The sequence below is a fragment of the Acartia tonsa genome, chromosome 4 (assembly GCF_053477335.1).
Source record: "Acartia tonsa isolate MP-2025a chromosome 4, ASM5347733v1, whole genome shotgun sequence".
Classification (NCBI taxonomy): domain Eukaryota; kingdom Metazoa; phylum Arthropoda; class Copepoda; order Calanoida; family Acartiidae; genus Acartia; species Acartia tonsa.
The window spans coordinates 1,765,503-1,787,193 of record NC_137263.1 but is presented as its reverse complement, the minus strand read 5'-3'; the positions used below and the strand labels follow the sequence as shown (position 1 = coordinate 1,787,193).

At 32.1% G+C, this 21,691-nt stretch overlaps 1 protein-coding gene across 4 annotated transcripts in view; it reads right to left on the bottom strand.

The window, feature by feature from the left end:
• Positions 1-21,691, bottom strand: part of LOC145315635 (polyamine-transporting ATPase 13A3-like) — a 76,713-nt gene that overhangs the window by 13,997 nt on the left and 41,025 nt on the right. For all 4 annotated transcript variants that reach the window (XM_080155623.1, XM_080155624.1, XM_080155625.1 and 1 more), the window contains 4 exons: positions 17,675-17,776; positions 16,982-17,191; positions 16,516-16,584; positions 15,906-15,965 (listed from right to left, as the gene is read on the bottom strand). In XM_080155623.1, the coding sequence (XP_080011749.1) occupies positions 15,906-15,965; positions 16,516-16,584; positions 16,982-17,191; positions 17,675-17,776 (441 nt within the window). The remainder of the gene's footprint in view (positions 1-15,905; positions 15,966-16,515; positions 16,585-16,981; positions 17,192-17,674; positions 17,777-21,691) is intronic.

Sequence of the window (21,691 nt, the reverse complement as noted above, 5' to 3'; positions counted from 1 at the left end):
CATTCAATATTATATAAAATTACGCAATTCAATAAATATTATGTAAAAAATAAATATTTATAAACAGATAAAAAGACTAGCTATTTGGAAAATTGCTCATTATTTTTGTTTGTTCAAAACTAACATATGAAAATGGATATACAATATATGTGGATATATTGACTAGGGAAAATTGGTCGTCAATTTAGCTTGCTAATCAGGACAATTTTGGTTAGTTTGTTATCCTGTAGGAGGGGATGGAGTATAGGGTTTGGATGGGGGTATCGTTATCTTAACCAGATGCGAGTTTCACTATATTATAATACATGAAAATCTGGTGCAACATCCCAGTAACAATACATCGATTTATCTATTTTAATTTGATTTTATGCAAATTTCTTTCAACACATTGACAATTTTTTATAAATAAATGCTTAAAAATTCAATATGATATTAAAATTAGTTTTAGTGGTACAGCTTTTCTATTAATATGATATGTCCGTCCCTCCATCCATATGTCCCGGACACGTATTGTTTTCCCTTTTTTTGTAAGCGAAGTTTTTCTATAATTAGGGTCGCGTCCATACGTCCGTCCGTCCGTAACGGATAGCTTTTTTCGTTAATCTAGGCATGTTAGAATTGTCCTATCGATTTCAAATTTTGCATTGTGCTTCCTTTATTAGTTAGGTAGGATTAAAAAAGCGTGACAACAAAGTATAATGTTATAAGCGAAGCAACTCTGTAATCAAGTATGTAAGTATGTCCATAAACATTATCCTGTGTAAAGCAGTTTATAAGCAAATTTACTTACAATTTTGCTTCGACTAATATACATTTATATTCTGATTATTCAGTTCTGACACTATGTAAGTGTTCATGTCCGTTTGTCCTACCGTTTCAGTGTTTCGCTTTTATTGATGTTGTCATCCTTGTTTCAATAAATGTTAAAAGGTTAGTGAGGGCCGAAGGGATGTGCAGAAGATGGGATGGGGGAGGGTAATAGAGAGGAGGTAAGTTAAAAAAAGTGAAAAAGAGTAAAAAAAAGTAAAAATCGGGCCAGTCTATCATTACCGACAGAAAGACAGACACTGATACTTAAAGAGCAGTTTCGCTACTAGATAATTAGGCTACTTGTTTATTTGTCAAATTCGAGATTTTCAAAGAAAAACAATAATTTGTACTTTAGCTGTCAAAAAAAGTGAGAAAAAATCACATTTATTAGAACAGTGGTGAAATTCAATAACAAGGATGAAAAAGTCCATAGGGGGGAGTAAAAAAATATTAAAATTATTTATTCAGCTATATTCCTTTATGGCCTTTTATTAACTTCTTGTCTTACGGTATTAAACATCTATAAAAACCATTTAGAAAATTCACCATAGCTCAAAAAGGAGAGAATAGTTATTTCTCGCATCGTATTATAAACGGCTTTCCGCGGATATAGAATGTACAATTATAAGATTAAAACTAGTTTTTTTAGCCCCTAGGTGCCGAAGGCACCGGCTAAAAAACTGGTTTTAATCTTATGTTTGTACATTTTTATATTCGGAGAAAGCTTGATATAATTCGATGCTAGACATAGTTTTTTCGTATGGATGAGAACAGGTTTCTATCTACCGGATTCGAATGAATACGAGAAAATAATATATTTAGATCCACGGTCAATATTTTTAAAGGGAAAGGAAGTTGATAGAAATGTTCTGCATTTTAGACGTACTTTTTTCTTTAAATGTTGACATTTTTAGGTTGAATAAAACACAAAAATTTCATTTCAGATTATACAACTCTAAAAACGAGAATAAGTATTTAGGAAGAAAAAATCTATTTACAGTTTGGCTTCGAAACCGATTAATATCCGCTGGATTAGAAACGGTTTTCAGCTATACTGAAAAATGATTTATACAGACAATTTTCCACGAGCATTAAAAAAATACCAGTTTTGTAGTAAGCCCATGCCTTTAGCGTCTCGGGGCTAATAAAATTGGTTTTAATTTTTATTTTTTAATTTAATATTCGCGAAAATCTGTCTATAATACAATGCGATATGTAAATATTATGTTATGTAACGTTTTTGTTTTTTATTTAGTTTTTGCCTTTCCTTTGTTAAAATTGCTCTAAATAAAGTTCTCATGAACTCTTTTTGAGAAAATGAAATAACTTTTTTTTGTGGGGTACAAACGTTATAAATTTGAAAAGAAAACGTTCCTAGAGACCTCTATGATCCCTTCAATCATAAAACTGGAGGGAAGGGGGGGGGGGTGCAGTGTGTTTATTCCCTTAAATTTTTGTTTTAAAAAGAAAAAGTAAAGAAAAATATTTTTTCTTAGGGGTATTTTATTTTCTTAGGGGCGATTTCTTATGGAAGGATGGAGGTACCCCACCCAAAAAGATAGATAAAACACCTTCCTGGGACATATAGGAAGCTTCAAGGTAAAAGATTCATACCTACTCTTTCAGTACAGACAGACAGACATCATGATACTGTCATTTCCTGTATTTTACGTTTTAAGGATTACATAGTATAAAAATCTAAAAATAACGTTAGGTGACGTAAAAAGTCTGTATTACCTTTTTTACATAATCGAGCTCAGTTTTTATAAGGGAAATGTCAATGTGAGATAAATTAATTATCCCGCTCACAACAAAACATAAAAAAAAAATTATACAGTTTAGAAATCCTTTTATATTATGTAGAATTTTTTTTGTCTGAAGTTTAAGATCTTAATAACTACAGAACCGAAAGGTAAGCTTCAAATATGTACTGTGATGGCTTAAAGCTATTTTATTTATAGATTAGAGTCTTAGGATGGTTTAAGTTATTTTATAGACCCCCTCTGGACCAACCTTGAATACATAGTGTTGTAAAGCGTCCTTGTTTAGAAACTATGAATCATGACACATATAAATAAACAAATTTGTGTTATCAAGATTCTAAACAATTGAGATTATATAGTGGAGTATTAAGCAAGGCAATATAAAAAGTTAGTTATATTTGCCAAGCTTGAATACTATGTTAATGTTTACCCTTGGTGGTTTTGTGATAAAATAAACCTTGGTGGTTAACTATATTATAGAGATTGATTAAGTAATACCTTTGTGGTCAAGGATGAATCTTAGTGGTTGATCAAGGGACATTTGTGGTCCAGGACATATATATTGGACCTTTGTGATAGACTGGACCTTTGTGGTCAAGGATGAATCTTAGTGGTTGATCAAGGGACCTTTGTGGTCCAGGACAAACCTTTGTGGTTTTGTGCAAAGACCTTAGTGGTCAATTGAAGTGACCTTTATGGTTAAAGACTTATCTTTGTGATTGAAGAACTTAGTATACCTTTGTGGTCAAAGAACAAAACTTGTGTGATTACAAGACTATGTATAAAGGTGCAATATAACCTTAATACTCTTCACATTCTCTATTGTAAAAAGTGCAAAGTTCAATAAAAATCAATATACATGTTTTTGAATGAACTCTGATACACACATAATGCATTTTCTGATATCCTAGCATTGAAAATGAGCACAACACAATAGATTGAATACTAGTATCATAAATTTTATGTATATAAATGTTATGTATATGATGTATATAATGTCTATATTGATGTTCTGATCTTCTTATTGTCAATTCAAATTTTGTTAACAAAAGGCAGCCATTTTGAATATGAAGGCAGCCATTTTGAATCATGGAAGCAGCCATTTTGAAAATGAAGGCAGCCATTTTGAATCATGGAAGTAGCCATTTTAAAAATGAAGTCAACATTTTGTCAGCTGATTTGAATTGACGGGTATAAAAGCTGAGATATTTATTGTAATAAATCAGTTCTGTATTTGCTTTGAAACTGTTAACAGTCAAAATAAATATATAACTCCAAAGAAATCTTTGTTATTTAACAAATATTTTTTTGTAATATAACAAGGAAGTAGCAGTCCATCAAGAAGACCTTCCTGCCTGAAGAACCCTCACCAAGATGACCTTCCATCCCAGAAGTCCTCCCAGCCTACATCTTCCAAGTACCTACCTAGTGATAATAAGGTTCCCTAGTTCATGGGATATCTTAAGGAGGTACTCATTGTGGTAAAGAGTGACTTTACCACAATAGCCCCAAGAATGGTTGTTTAGTTTGGGCACTGCTAGTTCGATATTAATTTAGATATCAAACAATTATTTTTGACCGCTAAAATACCAAAATTTCCATAAATTGCCCATAGTCTTATCCCTTACGAACCCTGCCGTGCAAACTGCAAGCAAAATCAAATAATTTTTGTTGACTGTTTAAATTTTAAAACATGAGTTCTTAATTAAACTAAAGTACTATCTTGTATTTTCAAAATTAAAAGGCTTCATACAATAATTTCTATATGAGGACTCCCAAAGCTAGAAATATCTGCTTTTTAATACAGAAAACATTTCTATTATCCTATTATATAAAGTACTAACCTTTTTTGTCTGTAGCGAAGGATCTCGCTAACCACTGAACCGATATGGTTCTCCTTTAGAGGGAAGTTTCGTATTGGCCCTAAGATGGTTTTAGGCTATTTTTTTTATTTTTATAACTAAGTCTTTGTATGGTTTTAACCTATTTTTCTGCCCTTCCATATCCTTTCGAATTTAGAGCTCCTAGATGCTAGAGGAGCAGCCGCTAGTAATGGATATAAAATATATAAGGATATATTGACAGGAAAATTTGTGGTCAATTTACCTTGCTTATATGGACCTTATTTATTGGTCAGTTTGTTCATCCAATAGGATGGGAGGGGGGAGGATGGGGTGAAGAGGGTGTATAGAGGGTATTGTTATTTTAGCCAGCTACAAGTTTAACTTTATAGAGTACATGATGATCTGGTGTAAGATCCGAGTAATAATAAACCCATTCCCAATATAGATTTATAGTATAGATGTATAAACAGCTTACTACCTGCTTCCAATTTGCAAATACCTAAAATTCTGCAGAGAAAGAATTTCATTTATCAGTCAATTTTTAATAACAATTGAGGATTAACTATAGACCGACAGAGAAACATATCAGGGATGAAGGGAACATTGGGCTTTTTTTACTTTAGTCTCCAAAGATTTATAATAACATTTTCTATTCGCTCGCTCAACAACTTTGGGAACTTTATTAAATTTTGATTGGTCGGTTGATAAATGAAAAAAATGAAAATCGCTTAGTTTCTCTTTATCTATATAGAGCTGAATTATCAATTTCCAAGTAATTTATTTGATACACAATTTTTAATCGGATATTTTTACAGGAATTAACGGATGGGACAATGGATCAAAACTTATTTGGGGTATAGTCCTTTTCGTGGCAACGCCTCTTTAGAGGCGTTTCTTAGTATTTTCACAGTAGCTTTTGATGGGTTATTTTAGGTTAGGTGATTACCTCGCAGGGTTAGGCAGTTGGCCCCGCATGGTTAGAGCCTCCAGCAGGAGCTAGAAATAGGGGAAAAGCTACTGTGAAAATTCGACGAAACGCCCCTAGAGACGCGTTGCCAAGAACTTTGGGTACTAGGACAAATACAGCTTTTCTTATTTTGCCTAATTTAAAAGACTTTGGTTACTTGCGCAGAATGCCACAAAATTATTAACTCTTCCAGCAGACAAAGCATTATTTTTAGGTCTTGTTTTCCCTCCCTCTGCCACTTAAATTACAGAGCCACTTGATGCCAGAGGCGCAGCCGCTAGTTTTATATAATATAGTAAGCTTTTTCAGTTTGTCTGTTAAGATCTTACTAACCAATCAATTAAGTTTTCCATCTTAGGAAAGCAACGCATAGATCCCAGGATGGTTTTAGGCTACAGAAGCCATAAATTCGTGGGTGATATGAACAAACACACTCAATAAAAAGCCCGCTCTCCCCTTTTTAATTACAAACACACTTTTATATTATCAGATAAATTAGTCTATAAAATCATAAATTTTCAAAAACTTCAAATCAGCACAATTTGTGCTAAAATATGACTTTGTTTTTTTTTATTTCATTGTAAAGTACGTAATTTTTATTTGAAAAGTATGTTTAATAAAAATTCATTATTATGTCAAAATGTTTTGATTTTCTGTAATCTTTCATATATTTTTTTTGTAGTTGAATGGATCTGCCAGGTTTGCTGGCATCCTGACCCAGCTAGGATGGAGATATTCAATAAATTCCAACTCTCAGTTATGTGTCATATCCATATTTAAAAAGTCACTCAGTTATAGCCCTCTATTTTTCACACCAAAAAATGAGACAAAAAACCGGAAAAAACGCCCCCCCCCCTTGACCGTTCAGGGTTAATGTGCAAATTTGCGTTTTTGTGGATATAAATTATCTTGTTTATTTATTTATTTTAGTTTTTAAAATAACAATGATACTTTTGCCACCTTTAATAATTTCAGGGATCTTAAGGGATAAGACAATTGACGATAAATTTATTTATATTCACCAATTATAACAAACAAAATAATCGTACTGTTAAAAAGTTGATTTAAACTAGTTGTATCAAAATGTTTCTACCAATAATTTTAATCTACAATAGGGTAATTTAGTTTATCATAACTGGGGATGTACAATGGTTTATCTCGGAAGGACATACAGACATGTTTAAGTAAAAGACTAGCTACATTCAAGTATATTGTATAGAAATTAGGGAGGGAGGGTATATTGGACTGTTTATTACACTAGTTCCCAAAGTTTTATATTAACGTTTTCACATTTGTTTTATGACCTTTTTTGAATTTTAATTAGTTGCTTAATTAGGTTGAGCGTCTAAGCGCTTCAAACACTTATTGTAATCTACAGAAAAAGTAAATTTGAGTAACATCATTGGGGATGTAAATCAATTTATCTGCCATTGTCTTATCCCTTTAGATCCTTGTATAGAAACACTATGTGTTATTCAAAATTTCTATTTATGTTTTTACTCATAGAAAAAGCAGGTCATTGAAGCTTTTTAATGCGAAGCTTTTTGTGACATTTAATATTACAATATGTTCGTTTGTATTGCACAAATATTAGTTCAAATCATAGACGTTCAAGGGTGGGTGTAAATGGGTGTTTACCACCCTCAAACATTGAAACCGATCATTTTACCCCCCCCCCCCCAAAATTTTTTTTTTTTTTTTTAAATTCATTAAAACATCCCCCTTATTTTACTCCCCACAAGTAAAACCTTGGACGTCCTTGGTTCAAATGTCGGCAGATTGTCCATTTAAACGAACAAAAACAGCTTCGCTGTTTTGGATGTTGTTATCCTTGTTTAAATGTTGCTCAACCATGAATAGTCGCAATTTGTTGAGCTCTGCTTTTCTTCATCTCATGTCTGTCTGTCCGTCCATCCGTCACTGACATAATGGATACAGTGAGGGAGGGAGCATTGGTCTGTTTAGTACACTAGTCCCCAAAGTTTTTTTAATAACGTTTTCTTGCTCATTTTCTTAAGAACTTTGGAGACTTTTATTGAATTTTTATTGGTTGGTTCATTAAGTTGAGTTTCCTAAAGTGTAACCAATAATTATAATCTACAGAAAGGGTTATTTTGTGTATCATTAATGAAGATTTACATAATTTTATCAGCATTATCTTATGGATACCTTTTTTCGTTGATTATGATTGTTAGGATTTAAGCTTCATTACTACTTCACACTCTGTCTGTCTGTCTGTGACTCTGTCTGTCTGTGACTCTGTCTGTCTGTGACTCTGTCTGCCTGTCTGTCTGTGACTCTGTCTGTCTGTCTGTCTGTGACTCTGTCTGTCTGTCTGTCTGTGACTCTGTCTGTCTGTCTGTGACTCTGTCTGTCTGTCTGTGACTCTGTCTGTCTGTGACTCTGTCTGTCTGACTGTGACTCTGTCTGTCTGTCTATCTGTGACTCTGTCTGTCTGTATATCTGTGACTCTGTCTGTCTGTCTGTCTATCTGTGACTCTGTCTGTCTGTATATCTGTGACTCTGTCTGTCTGTCTATCTGTGACTCTGTCTGTCTATCTGTGAACCGATATAGTTCTCCTTTACATTGTAGCTTCTGATATGTCCAGTAAAGGTTTATAACTATTGTAGGGGAGGGTACCACCACCATTCCAAGAGAAATCATCTCTAGAAAAAAATAGACGTAGCTTAAAATTTTACAATTTAAAAAAAACACTATCTTTTTGAAAAAGATGAATTTATAGCTTTTCTTTTTTATATGATTTGTAGCTTTTTATATAGTGAAAATTATTACTATAGTCTCTTTTCAGGGAAGATATAGCAAATAGCATTAATTAATTTACACACATCCCCCCCCCCCTCTAAATATTAACATGATCTAGTTGGGGAAATTAAAATTTATTGTCTTATCTCTGAATTGTTGAGTATTTTTCATCAGGAAGGGAGGGGACATTAAGCTGTTTATTACACTAGACCCCAGGCCCAAAGTTTCAGAATAACGGTTTCTTATTCGTTGGCTTAATAATTTGGGGACTTTTTATAGAATTTTGATAGTTAGTTCATTAACTTGAGTGTTTAAGCGTTCAACCACTACTAGTAATCTACAGAATGGGTAATTTTGTGCATCGGAATTGGGGGATGTACAATAATTTATCTGCCATTGTCTTATCCTTTTAGATCCCTGATTTTTCATAGTACATGGTCTTAGATATATTTTTTAATGTCAACATTAAGAGATATAAGTTTTCCGGAATTTTAATGTAGGGAGTAGATTTGAAATCTGCATCAAATTTTAAGGATTTTTTATTAAATTCGTTTTTTGTAAAATTCTTTATCTAAAAGCGAAAATACATTTTAAGTTAAATAATTTTGACCAATAGGATAGGTGAATTTTAAACTACCTGCGCTCTAATTGGTTGAATAATGTACGACATCCAATCAGAGCGCAGATTTTTTAAATCCACCAATCACAGATGCCAAAATTAATTAACTTAATTTGTATTTCCGCTTTTAGATAAAGAATTATACAAAAAACGAATTTTATAAAAAAAATCCTTAAAATTTGATGCAGATTTCAAATCTACTCCCTACATTACAATTCCGGAGCACTTATATCTCTTAGTCAACATCCTTATACAAATATACAAGGATGACAACATCCATAAAAGCGAAGCTCTGAAATGGTAGGACAAACGAATAATAACTCTTGTAGGTAGAGTGTAAGAATTTAATAAGCAGACCATTAATTTGTAAGTCTTAACAAAATTGTATATAAATATGCACAATGGCTTAAAAACAGATTGTTCCAAAAATCAGATTAATAGGACAATTTTTTATCATATAAAAAATTTTGTTAAAAAGGTTTAAAATCAACATGTTTTAAATGGAAGTACGGACTTTCTGGTAACGATTATAGAGATGCTACGCTACACTGTTAAAAATAATTTTTTTATTTAGTATCAATTGATACTCTGGAGAGTATTGGACCCGTAAGTACCCTACAACTATATAATTAATATATAACACTATGTAATACTATATAACACAATAATTATTACTATACAGAACCCATACATTTTTTTAGTATCGATTGATACGCTCTAGGGTACTATAGAATACGCTGTAGAAAAGTTTATAAAAATAGTAATATTTTATACGTTGTAGGGTATCGGAAAATACGCTGTAGAAATGTTTCTTGATTTAGTACTATTTCATACGCTGTAGCATATCAGACAATACGCAAGAGAATGGTTTATTAAAATAGTAACTATTCATTCGTTCTAGGGTACGAATCCGTACTGTAAAGAATAATTGAATCAGGCACCATTCGTGCACACCTCTCATGGAAGTGTTTCAATGCTTGGTCGTTTTAGACAAAGATGAAATATTACTATTTATGCTCAGATTTATAGTTTTGTTTTTTGTAATTATGACTGACCATAGTTTTTATTTTTAAGGATAATGTTTAGTCCTAAACATCTTTAAAGTAATTTTTTTACTAAATTTACATTTAAATTAATGTTTTATGGCTCTGCTTGGTATGTTTGTTGATATAACAAAATGTATATGTACATATAATAATCATATATTATAAACTGATCTTTCATACAAAGTAAAACAGTTTCATTCCCTACAAAGTATCAAAAATTATGATAGAGGGTAACAACAATTGCGAAGGAGGGCAATGAAAAATTACTTCTAACGTATTGAATTATATTCCCAAGAGCGTATTAGACAATACTATACAGACAAATACATTATTTAGTACTAGGTGTTACTTCACAGAACATTATCTAATACTTAATACTGCATTGAAAACTTCCTTGTATCGTAATGAGGTTTTTTTCCTACTACGTACGGATTGATACTATACATTAATGTGAAGAATATAGAGTATCATCTGATGCTAAAAAAAAAAATTATTTTTAACAGTGTATATACTTGAAATGAATTTCTTTTCCTCGTCCATTTTTTGTTATTTGTCATTTTGACAATTAAAATATATCAAGTAAAAAATAAAATTATAATGATAGTTGAAACAATATACGTGGATATATTGACAGCGGAAAAATTGTCGTCAATTTAGGTTGCTAACATGGACATCATTTATTAGTCACTTCTTTCATCCAGTACGAGGGTAGGGGATGGGGTAAAGGGGGTCCATGGGGGTGATCATTATTTTAGCCAGCTCCAAGTTTTACTTTATTGGAATAAATGATAATCTGGTGAGAGATCCAAGTAATAATAAATCCATTATTGAAAGATTTATTTTTAAGATTTAAAGCCAAGAACGTCAAATAAATAAATAAAAATACCTATAATTTAGAAAATTATTTTTTTCATTTCATTTCGTTGATTTTGTACCTATTTATTTATAAGCGGCTACGCCCTCTAGAAGCCTCTAGATGCAATTTAGGTAGGAGGTAGAAAAAAATGGGACCACCCTATTTCTAATTTGAGTTTTCAAAAGGAAAAAAATATTTTTTTGGAAGGTTATTCTTTATTGGGATAGGTTGAGATAAAACAGTTGAAAACCTGCGTCTCTGTTCAGGAGAACAATGTCGGTTCAGCGGTTAGCGAGATCCTTCGCTACAGACAAAAAAGCTTACTAATAGGAAGATAAAGCTAGGCAATCGAACAAAATGTTGTTTTTGCCGGCTTTAAAAATTGCCATGTATATTTAAAGATTTTTTAACTAAACAATTAATTTTTGTAACATACGATTTTTTGTGCTCGTCCCATGTTTTGTGCGCGTCAATACATAAAGAATAAGACGCTTGTTCTCGCTTTCTTTCCGTCCGTCAAAAAAATACAATAAGGATGACAACATCCAAAAGAAGAGAAGCACAAAAAAACCATAGATGTACAAGGAATTTACAGAAAGCAGAAAACTCTAGAAACCTTATTAAATCATATATTTACTAGCGGCTGCGCCCCTAGCATCTAGGGACTCTGCAATATGAGGAGTAGTAGGAAAAGCAGACAAATGGACTAAAACCATGTACGGACCTATGTGAATCTAAATATTAGTCTACAGTAAAACAAACCTTACTACTTTATGATATAGGATAGGTCTTTTGTGGCATGTAAATTACATACTTAATGCTGTGTGGTTATCATCACAACATAAAATAGCGGTCTATCTTAAATAACAGCTGAGAAAATGATATTTTCCACTTAACATTACGAACGGAACAAGAGAATTGTAGAGTGGGTTAGCTACTAAAATGTAGATAGAACGTATTTGTAAAAAAGTGTACTCGTAAACATGTTCTTATAGAAACACACAGTCGGGCAATGAACTGTCAGTTATTTAATACTTATATTTACGGGAACTTTTATTTAACGAAATCTTCCAATTTCTAACATGAACAAAATGGCCTGCTTTATTGCATCAAGATCTATATAGGAAATAAATGTCTATATATGAGCTCAAGTTTTCTGAATATTAGGTGTTTAAAACCCATAGTGCTCCAATAATCCATAATAAACTCTCATTGACCAGAACGATATGACCCATTATTTTACTGTATGAAGAATAAATTCTTTTTTTTATTTCATGTTGCTATTTGAATTATATTGAAGTATTAAATTTATATTCATAAAACAGAAATTTTTAAATTTTAGAATATCTATAATACAAAGTAGCTTGATGTCTGTCCGTCTGACCGTCTGTCCGTCTGTCTGTCCGTCTGAAGCTTAAGATCTCAGTAACCGCTGAACCGATTGGGCTCTACTCTTCAGGGATTATACCTACTGGTCCTGTGATGGTTTTAAGCTATTTTCCTGGGGGGTGGGACACCCCCAACCCCCCCCCAAAAACTAAAAAAACCACCCCCATCAAATTTTTTTTTTTTTACATTTTTTGTAAAATCTCAGTAACTGCTGAACAAATTGGGCTCTACTCTTCTGGGAATATACCTATGGTCCTCTGGTGGTTTCAGGCTATTTTTTAGGACGGTGGGACACCCAAACCCCCCATAAAAATATAAAAATCCCTATTTTCAAATTTTTTATTTTTTTTATTTTTGTAAACAAAAACCAGTAATTGGGTTGGGGGAACCCCACTGCACCATGGGGCGAAGCCCCCATGAACCCCCCCCCTCAAAAAAAAAAAAAAAAAAAAAAAAAATTCACCCCGTACGAGATATACGGTGAACAACCTCGGTTTAATTTTTACGAATTGAAATTTTTGTGCACACGGCGCACAACCTGGGTTTAATCTTACCAAAGAGTAATTCGGCAAAGAATACCTTTTTTGAAAATATAACTATAAAATTATTCTAGAGGGTTGACTTTCCATTACCTCATGGGGCGAAGCCCCTAGAGGCTAGGGGCGAAGCCACTAGTAGTAAATAAAAGAAAACTTAGTTTTAAAATAATTTGATACTAGCGATACGTGCATAATGTGGTCAGATATTGAACTAAAAAAATATTTAAAAAGAAAGAGAGGCAAAATTATAAATACTTTAAACAGGGATAGGACAATGGAAGAAAAAGATTAATATTTAATCTAGCTAATAGCGGGATAATTTTAGAACGCCACCTCTAGTATAATAAATAGGTACCCAAAGTACAATAAACACGTTCTCTCATTCGTTGTCTTTAAAACGTTTGAGGACTTTTATTAAATCTTGAATAGTTTGTTCAAACTTTTCAACCATGAACTTTAATCTACAGATGTAGTAATTTTGTTTATCAACATTGGGGATGTACGCCAATTTATCCCATAGCGTTACGGACGGACTGGTGGACGGACAAAGTAAGTTATAGAGTAGCTTCGCTACTAAAAAACTGAAATAATCTAGTGTCTCTTTTTTGAGTCTAAGTATGCGTAGTTTTAGCAAAAAGTAAAAAAGTAGCTTTTTAAGACTTTAAACGTAACGAAAATTGCAACAAAAAATATTATATAAACAAAACGTATGTATATTATACATGTTATGAAACATGCTTATATTAGTTAACTAGAGTTGGCTCGATATAATTATCTCCCTATTGGCTAGTTTTCTATATGCTATATCTATTTCTCAATAAATCTATTTTCCTCACCCGGCATTACTATCTAAAAGAAAGTAAATATTTAATAATCTAAATGATTTTAAAAAGATTTTTTAAATTATATTTTTTTCTTTACATTACCATCACCAAAGGGTTAATGATGATGATTACAATTTTAGTTTAATATTTGAACACACAAAGTGTCGCCACAATCGAATTCTTTTAAAACAGAGTTTTCTTAGATTTATTATATTATAAATTTAAATTTTCTTTTTTATGATTAGAAATTAAATACATTGATATAAGGTAAATAGCAACATGAAATAAAAAAAAGGAATTTATTTTTAATAAAGTAAAATTATGGGTCTTATCGTTCTGGGCAATGAGAGTTTATTATGGATTATTGGAGCACTATGAGTTTTAAACAAATATTCCTTGGAAAACTTGAGCTCGTTTATAGACATTTATTTCCTATATAGATCTGACATGGATCTTGAAGCAATTAAGCAGGCCGTTTTGTACATGTTAAAAATTGGAAGATTTCATTAAATAAAAGTTATTGCAAATATACTTAGTAAATAATAGTTATTTATCGCATCGTATTAAAGACAGCTTTCAGCGATATTGAAATGAAAAATTTCAAGATTAAAACCAGATTTGTTAGCCCCGAAAGGCTTTAGACTAAGGCTGACAAAAATATTACCTACTTATTTTTAATTTTTATTCAATATTCGTGGAAAATTGTCTGTAATTCGATACTATACATGATTTTTCAGTATGGCTATTAAATGGTTCCGAAGCCATACTGGAAAATACATTCTTCTCCAAAATTTTAGAACTAAAAAAATGGATTCATTATCTAGACTCTATACATTTATTATGTAGACGGAACTTCGTATTTTTTATTTAGAAGATTTTTAAAAGCGAAGGTTTTCTATAATTAGGGTCGGTCCGTCCGTACGTCCGTCCGTACGTCCGTCCGTACGTTCGTCCGTAACGGATAGCTTTTTTCGTTAATTTAGGCATGTTATAATTGTCTTATCGATTTCAAATTTTGCATGGTGATTCCTTTAATGGTTAGGTACGATTTAGACAGCGTAGCAACCCTATAATCATCACCAAAATGTCCGTACGTCCATTTTCAACATGTTGATTTTTTTACTTTTTTAACAACAAATTTTTATGTGATCTAATCATCCGATTGATCTGATTTTTGGTATATTGATTCCTGGGACAACAAAGTATAATGTAATAAGCGAAGCAACTCTATAATCAAGTCCTAAAAATGTAAGTATGTCCATAAACATTATCCTGAATCAAGCAGTTTTTCAACAAATTTACTTACAATTTTGCTTTGACTCTTATACATTTATATTATGATTATTCAGTTCTGACACTATACAAGTGTTATTGTCCGTTTGTCCTACCGTTTCAGTGTTTCGCTTTTATGGATGTTGTCATCCTTGTTTATATGTTTTTAGGGAGCAAGAAATAGATAAAAATCTAGTAATCTTAATGGATAAGACAATGAACAATATATTGATGTTTGAGTAAACCTAAAATTATGATAAACTTAATTACCCCTTCTGTAGATTAAAATTATTGGTGCAAAAGCTTGAACACTAGTAGTTTTTACCATTAAATCAAGATTTAATAAAAAGTACTCAAAGATTTTTTAGCCAACAAATAAGACAACGTGTTTATAAAACTTTGGTTACCAGTGTAATTTACAGTCCCATGTCCCCTCCCTACCTGATAAAAACTGATTTTTTTATTTGGTTATTAAATTAGTCTGCTAAAAAAGAACAAATCTTTTGGGATTTTTCATCGTACAATAGGAAAATCAAGAAGAGTTTTCAAGCAAATCTACTCTACAGTTAATGTCGGAATGTCCGTATGTTTATCAAGAATCTATAGGGATAAGACAATGGTCCTAATTTGAAGTACGTTCCCAATGATGATACACAAAATTATCCCTTCTGTAGTTTAAAATTAGAGGTCAAAACGTTTGGACACCCAACTTCATTTATCAAAAGTCAATAAAAGTCCTTACAGTTGTTAAGTCAACGAATAAGAAAACTTTGGGGACTAGTGCAATAAACAGCTCATTGTCCCCTCCCACCTTGATGTTAATGCTCTTTTTGAAAAATCATTGTCAATGACGATAAACACACCTTCTGGAAATCAAAATTTATGGTGGAAAAGTATAGGCATTTCTAAATTTGCTGAAAGTCCCCAAAGTTCTCATACCGAGAAAAAGGTGTTTGTAATACTTTGAGGACCAGTATAATCTACTGTAAAATGCAGGGAGGGAGTGGACATTGGGCTGCTTTTAAAATAGTGCCTAAAGTTTAATAACGTTTTCTTATTCTTTGGTTGGTTCATTAAGTTGAGTCTATTAACGTATTAACCACTAATTGTAATCTACAGAGGGGGTAATTCTGTGTATCATCATTGGGTTGTACATTAGTCATTTTCGAACAAATAGGACAGGAGCGCAGCTATTCTATCCAACTAACTTACCAGGATGGCGGTAGCGTACAGCCAGTAACCGTCAGAATACCATAGACAGATACTGAACACCTAGAATAAGATAAAAAACTATTTTAAAACCTATTTTATATAAAAGAAGTAATGTATTTTTATTGTCTGTTATGGTCAATTCTTTTAAAATCCATTACATAACGTAAAAAGGATGGTTAACTGTCTCCTTCCAGAACATACGAAATGACGTACATACAGCTATTTATCTATAGAGAAGCTTTGCTACTAATGATGAACTATATCTGGAACATAAAAAGGGGGACAGGATCTCCTCAATGAGCAATAGTCATGTCATTTGAAATGACGTACCGACAGCTATACATAAACATAAGTAGCTTCGCTAATAATGATGAACTATACCTGGAACATATAAAATGGCGACAGAATCTCTTCAATGAGCAATAGTCATTTGAACTGACGTGCAGACAGCTATATAATACATATACATGAGTAGCTTTGTACAAATAATGAACTATACCTGGAACACATAGAAAGGCGACAGGATCTCCTTGATGACCATTACAACAATTTAATCTGACGTACAGACAAATATAATATGTATAGCTACGCTACAAATAATGAACTATACCTGGAACACATAGAAAGGCGACAGGATCTCCTTGATGAGCAGGACAGGTATACTGTGTACAGGCACCTGCATCACATATTTATAATGAATGTATTGGATCTTACTTGGATCTTACACCAGATTATCATGTACTTTAATAGTGTGAAACTCGTAGCTGGCTAAAATATCGATATTTCATCCACACCCTTTAACCTATCCTTTTCCCTCTTACTGGATGAACAATATGACCAATAAATGGGGTCCATATTTGCAAGTTAATTTGACGACAATTTTTCCTCTGTCATAAGCATAATATCTCAATAACTACTCAACTAATTGGTTTCTCTATTATAGGTAAGCTTCACTAGATAGGTCCCGTGATGATTTTAGGCTATTTCTTTTTTTAGATTTAAGTCTTAAGATGGTTTTAAGCTATTTTTCTAGCCCCTTTTAATACAGAGCCACTAGTTTTCATTATAAATTCCTGAATCTCATTCTCGCCGTACAGAATGCGCCGCAGGCCAGCCGCCGTCTCGCTGATGCCGCCGTTCTCTGCGTACTCCTGCATCTCGGCCAGCGTGAGGCCGGCCTCGTCCATGCCGCGCATGGCGGCGAAGGTCGCGGTCTCCGCGTTCCAAACGTACATCCGCTTCTTAAAGTTGAACCAGCGTAGGATCTTGGTTTCTGTACTTGGCTTCTACACAAAAATATATATTCAATAAATTTTTTATCCAATCGTTCTTGTAATTACCATTTGAAAAAAAATACTAAGTATACAAGAAAATGACATGTTTACCAAAAAAAATCAGCAGTTTATCATAAATAGCAGCCGGTAAAATAAAATTCTCCAATATCTTAATGGACAGATGGCCGAAGTGAATAAAATAATAGTCTCGCTTTGACAAGTCAAATACAATTAAAACCACCCTAGGAAGCTAAACACACAGATCTCATAATTAGTAACTGTTGCTTTTCCCCAAAGTGCCTTGCGATTACACAAAACCCCTCATCCTTAAGATTTAAACATATTGAAAATTTGAGGGAAGGGAGTTAACTTCTTTAACATAACTCCTTGCGGGGCTATCCTGTACCCTAGTAAACCTAACTAGAAATAAAGAAGATAAATTCAAAATTTTAGATATTAATAGTCAAAATTATTGTGAAGGATCGAACCACTGACCTCAGGGTTGGAATTTTTGTAGATGGTGTCCGGGCTGACCGTCGTTTTAATCTTCTTCATCTCCTTCACATACAGCGAGGTGTGGATACCCTTGTAGTAATCCTATACAAAAAAAAACATTAATTTCGTTATTTTTTCTTTTTAATATTGTTTTCATATTTTTCTTCGCCTCCCAATCTTTTTTACTGATTAATAAAAACCAGCTCTATAACTCAATTTGTCAGTCTGTTCAACTTGTATGACTTTTGGAATTCATACTTGTTATTATTCTTGTTATTATCAAAATATTTTATAAATATTTTGCATTGTTATCAAATATTTTAAATTATAAATATTTTGCATAAGAAAAGGTTTCTTGATTTTTAATTCTATAAGTAGTAAGTATACAATACATTCTTATGAAATTATTTGATCATAGCAAAGCAACAAATGTATTATTTAATTTAAAGCCATAAGTTTCTTTTCAATCTAAAATTATTACATAAGTTGCAAGATACAAAATAATATTATTTTATAAAAGGGGTAGTTTCACGAAATACATTTGAACTTAATTTAGTGAACCGCATTTTTATTCCTGGTTAATTAGTTAAACTGCATTTATATGGCATATAATTGAAAGAATTTAAATTTTCCACCACGTAGTTTTTAAAATATCAAGACTTAAAAATCGTCTTTTTAAATTGCATATATCACAAAAAGACGATTTTCAAGTCAGAATATTTTCAAAACTACATGGTAGAAAATTGAAATACTTTCAAATATATGCCATATAAATATAGTTTAACACATTAGCTAGCAAAAAATATGCGGTTCACTAAATTAAGTTCAAATGCATTTCGTGAAACTACCCCTTTTCTTATAATCAGTGTATGTAATAAACCTACAAGAAAGATTTAAATCCTAAAGTAGTAAAGCTTTTTCAACATACCTTAAGGGAAAAGACAATTGACGGCAAATAGACACCTAGGCATGATAAACAAAATAAACCCTGCTGTAGGTTGAATTTATTGGTTGAAAAGTTTGTACCCCCAAAGTTTTTAAGCTAACGAATGAGCAAACGTGTTAGTAACTTTGGGGACCAGTATAATTAACACTCCAATGTCCCCTCCCTCCTTAAAAACTTGTGTTTTTGGGATCCTACGGTGAATTGCAGAGAAGTTTTGTTTCTAAAACTGCAAAGAAAAGAAACCATATAAATAAATAAATATTTGAAAAACAGAAAGATCATTTCATATTTAATTTTATTTGTAAAGAGAGATTTGCAGGGATCTTAGGGGATAAGACAATGTATGTTAAATTGATTTACACCCTTTTTTAGACTAAAATTAATGGTTGAAAAGTGTGGATACTGTTAGTTTGTAGCAGCCAATCTGGAATAAGTCCCCAAAGTTATAAAGCCATACAACAAATAATGTTTATACATCTTTGGATCTAAGTGTAATTTTCAGTCCAATTTCCCCTCCCTCCGATAATTATACTAAACTTTTTTTGGCTTCGCTAATATCAATAAAATTTCTTGTTTCTTAAGAAATCATTGATTTGGCTAAAGAATCATATTTCATCAAAACTTTAAAAATACTTTATAATAGCGAAGCTTTCATACTATTAGGGTCCATCGTTACGTTAAGATGGTTTAGAAAAAAACACCTAATATTCGCAAAAGGTTGGGGGAAAGAGGGGGAAGTAATAGTGGTACAAGCACATCCAGGACCCGTTTAGATGCTTTGATATTTTATTAAAAAAAAGAGGTATCGCATTATTTTGATCAGGTTTAAACTTCTAGCTGAGGTTATTTCTTTTAAAAAATTTGCCTCATTAAAATCAGTTTGCCCCACTAAAATCAGTGTGGCTCGCTAAAAATTTAGAGGGGATAATTTTGCCTTGCTAAATTTTTAGTAAGGCAAACTGATTTTAGTGAGGCAAAAGTTTTTTTAAGAATTCACCTCTGGTTTTTAAAATTGTAATAGTTTGATTTTCGTAAGGCTTACAGGCGATTGACGCGCGGATGCCGAGCCCTGACTTCATAATGCAAAATAATTAATCAAATGTCAAATTAAATAACTTTGAACTGTTTGTATATAATGCAAGATAACAATTTATTATTTTGAATGTAAAAAACAACAAATCTTTAAAAGGAAAAATTAAAGGATCTAAATTTCGTTAAACAAAAAATTTAATACATTTAGAAACATCCTAGAAACTGGAGATTCAAAGATTACTTTAAATTTACTAGATAGAACGATCATTGACTGGAAGTCCTAACTGTGCATGGTAATAAGTTGCACCAAGGCATTCCCCCATATAATTGTCGCGCAACTACAATTAGTAGGAGCAGAAGGTATTTTAACATCTTTATTTATGGCACGGTTTAAGATGAAAATCAAAGGGGTAATTTTGTGAATCATCATTGGGAATGTACATCAATTTATCGGCCATTGTCTTATCCCTTTAGATCCCTGTAACTGAGTATAATTTAATGTTGTGCCAAGGCATTCCCTAATTTTCTATTTATGCTTATCTAACATGTAGCAGTTGGTAAATGTTTTTAACATCTTTATTTTTGACGCGGTAAAGTCTCGTGTTACCTTTTCACATGGACCTAAAGGGATATAATACGGCCGAGAAATTGTTATACATCCCAATAATTATACACAAAATTACCCCTCCTGTAGACTACAATTAGTTGTTGGAACGTTTGGACACTCAACTTAATGAACCAACCAATCAAAATTTAATCAAAGTTTCTAAAGTTATTATGCCAATAAATAAGAAAAGGTTATCATAAAACTTTGGGGACTAGTTTAATAAACAGTCCAAAGTCCCTTTCTTCCCTGTTACTTATCCTTTGATCCCTGAATTGAAAGATAAAGTATTTTTGATGGAATTTAACCGGTGCGCCGGGGAGAAAAGGGAATGAGGGGAGGGCGGGGGGACATAGGTAATTTAACAGCAAGTCAAAAATTTTCCATTTTACGTTAGAGTTCAAATATTTTTACTATCGTAGCTATCTTTAAACTACATATAGGCTATTCGTGTAAATAAGATTAATAAAGTCTTAAAAACACTTTCTCTTATTAAATGACTTATAAAAACTTTGGGTACATTTGTTAATTTTTGATTGGGTAGTGACTAGCAGTGTCCAAACTTTTCCAACAATACAGAAGGGGTAGTTTTGTTATAATCATTGGGGATCTACATCAATTTATCGTCCACTGTCTTATCCCTTTAGATCCCTAAATATCATAAATTAAAAATTGTAAAATAAAAAGATACAACAGTATTGGATCAATACAAGTTAAATTATTCTGTCTTTCTGCAATAATATACTAGCAGCTATGTCACTAGAGGCCAGCGGGAAGTCAACCCTCCCACTTTTGATTATAGTTTTAAAAAGAAAAAGCTAAACAAAATTTTTGTGGGCAGTAATTTTTTTTATGAATATATCTCTTGGGAGGGTGATGGTACCCTCCCCCAAATTAGTAAAAACATTACTAGGACCTATGGGAAGTTACTCTGTAAAGGAGAATGATAGAATCTAGCCCTGTTATAGAACAGAAGTTACACTAGTATTAATCCTTATAAACAGCTTATTAGTAGCGAAGCTACTCTATCATTCACTTTGTCTGTCCGTCCGTCATTCAGTCCGTAAGTCTGAATTTTTGTGAGAATTCCCTGTACCAATGAACATGATTCGTGATTATTTTTTAAAATATTTCTAATTCATGATTTTATTAAAGAAGGTGTATCAACTATTTTTTTTATAGCTAGCCGGTTCTTTTAGTAAGTAGTAGATGTAAAATTTTTCATAGAATTCAGATATGCAATCGGTTTTTTTTGTAGACCTCTTATTTTTTAAGTAATTTAAGTTTAAAAAAAAAAATTAAGTCGATTTTAAGGTACTAAAATGCAACAAAAAAAAGAAAGAAAATGGTCATTATGAACAAAAATAGTAAGATCTTTAATTTGACACCTTACTTTTTCAATTCTGTCAGGTAATTATTGAAAAAATCGATTTTT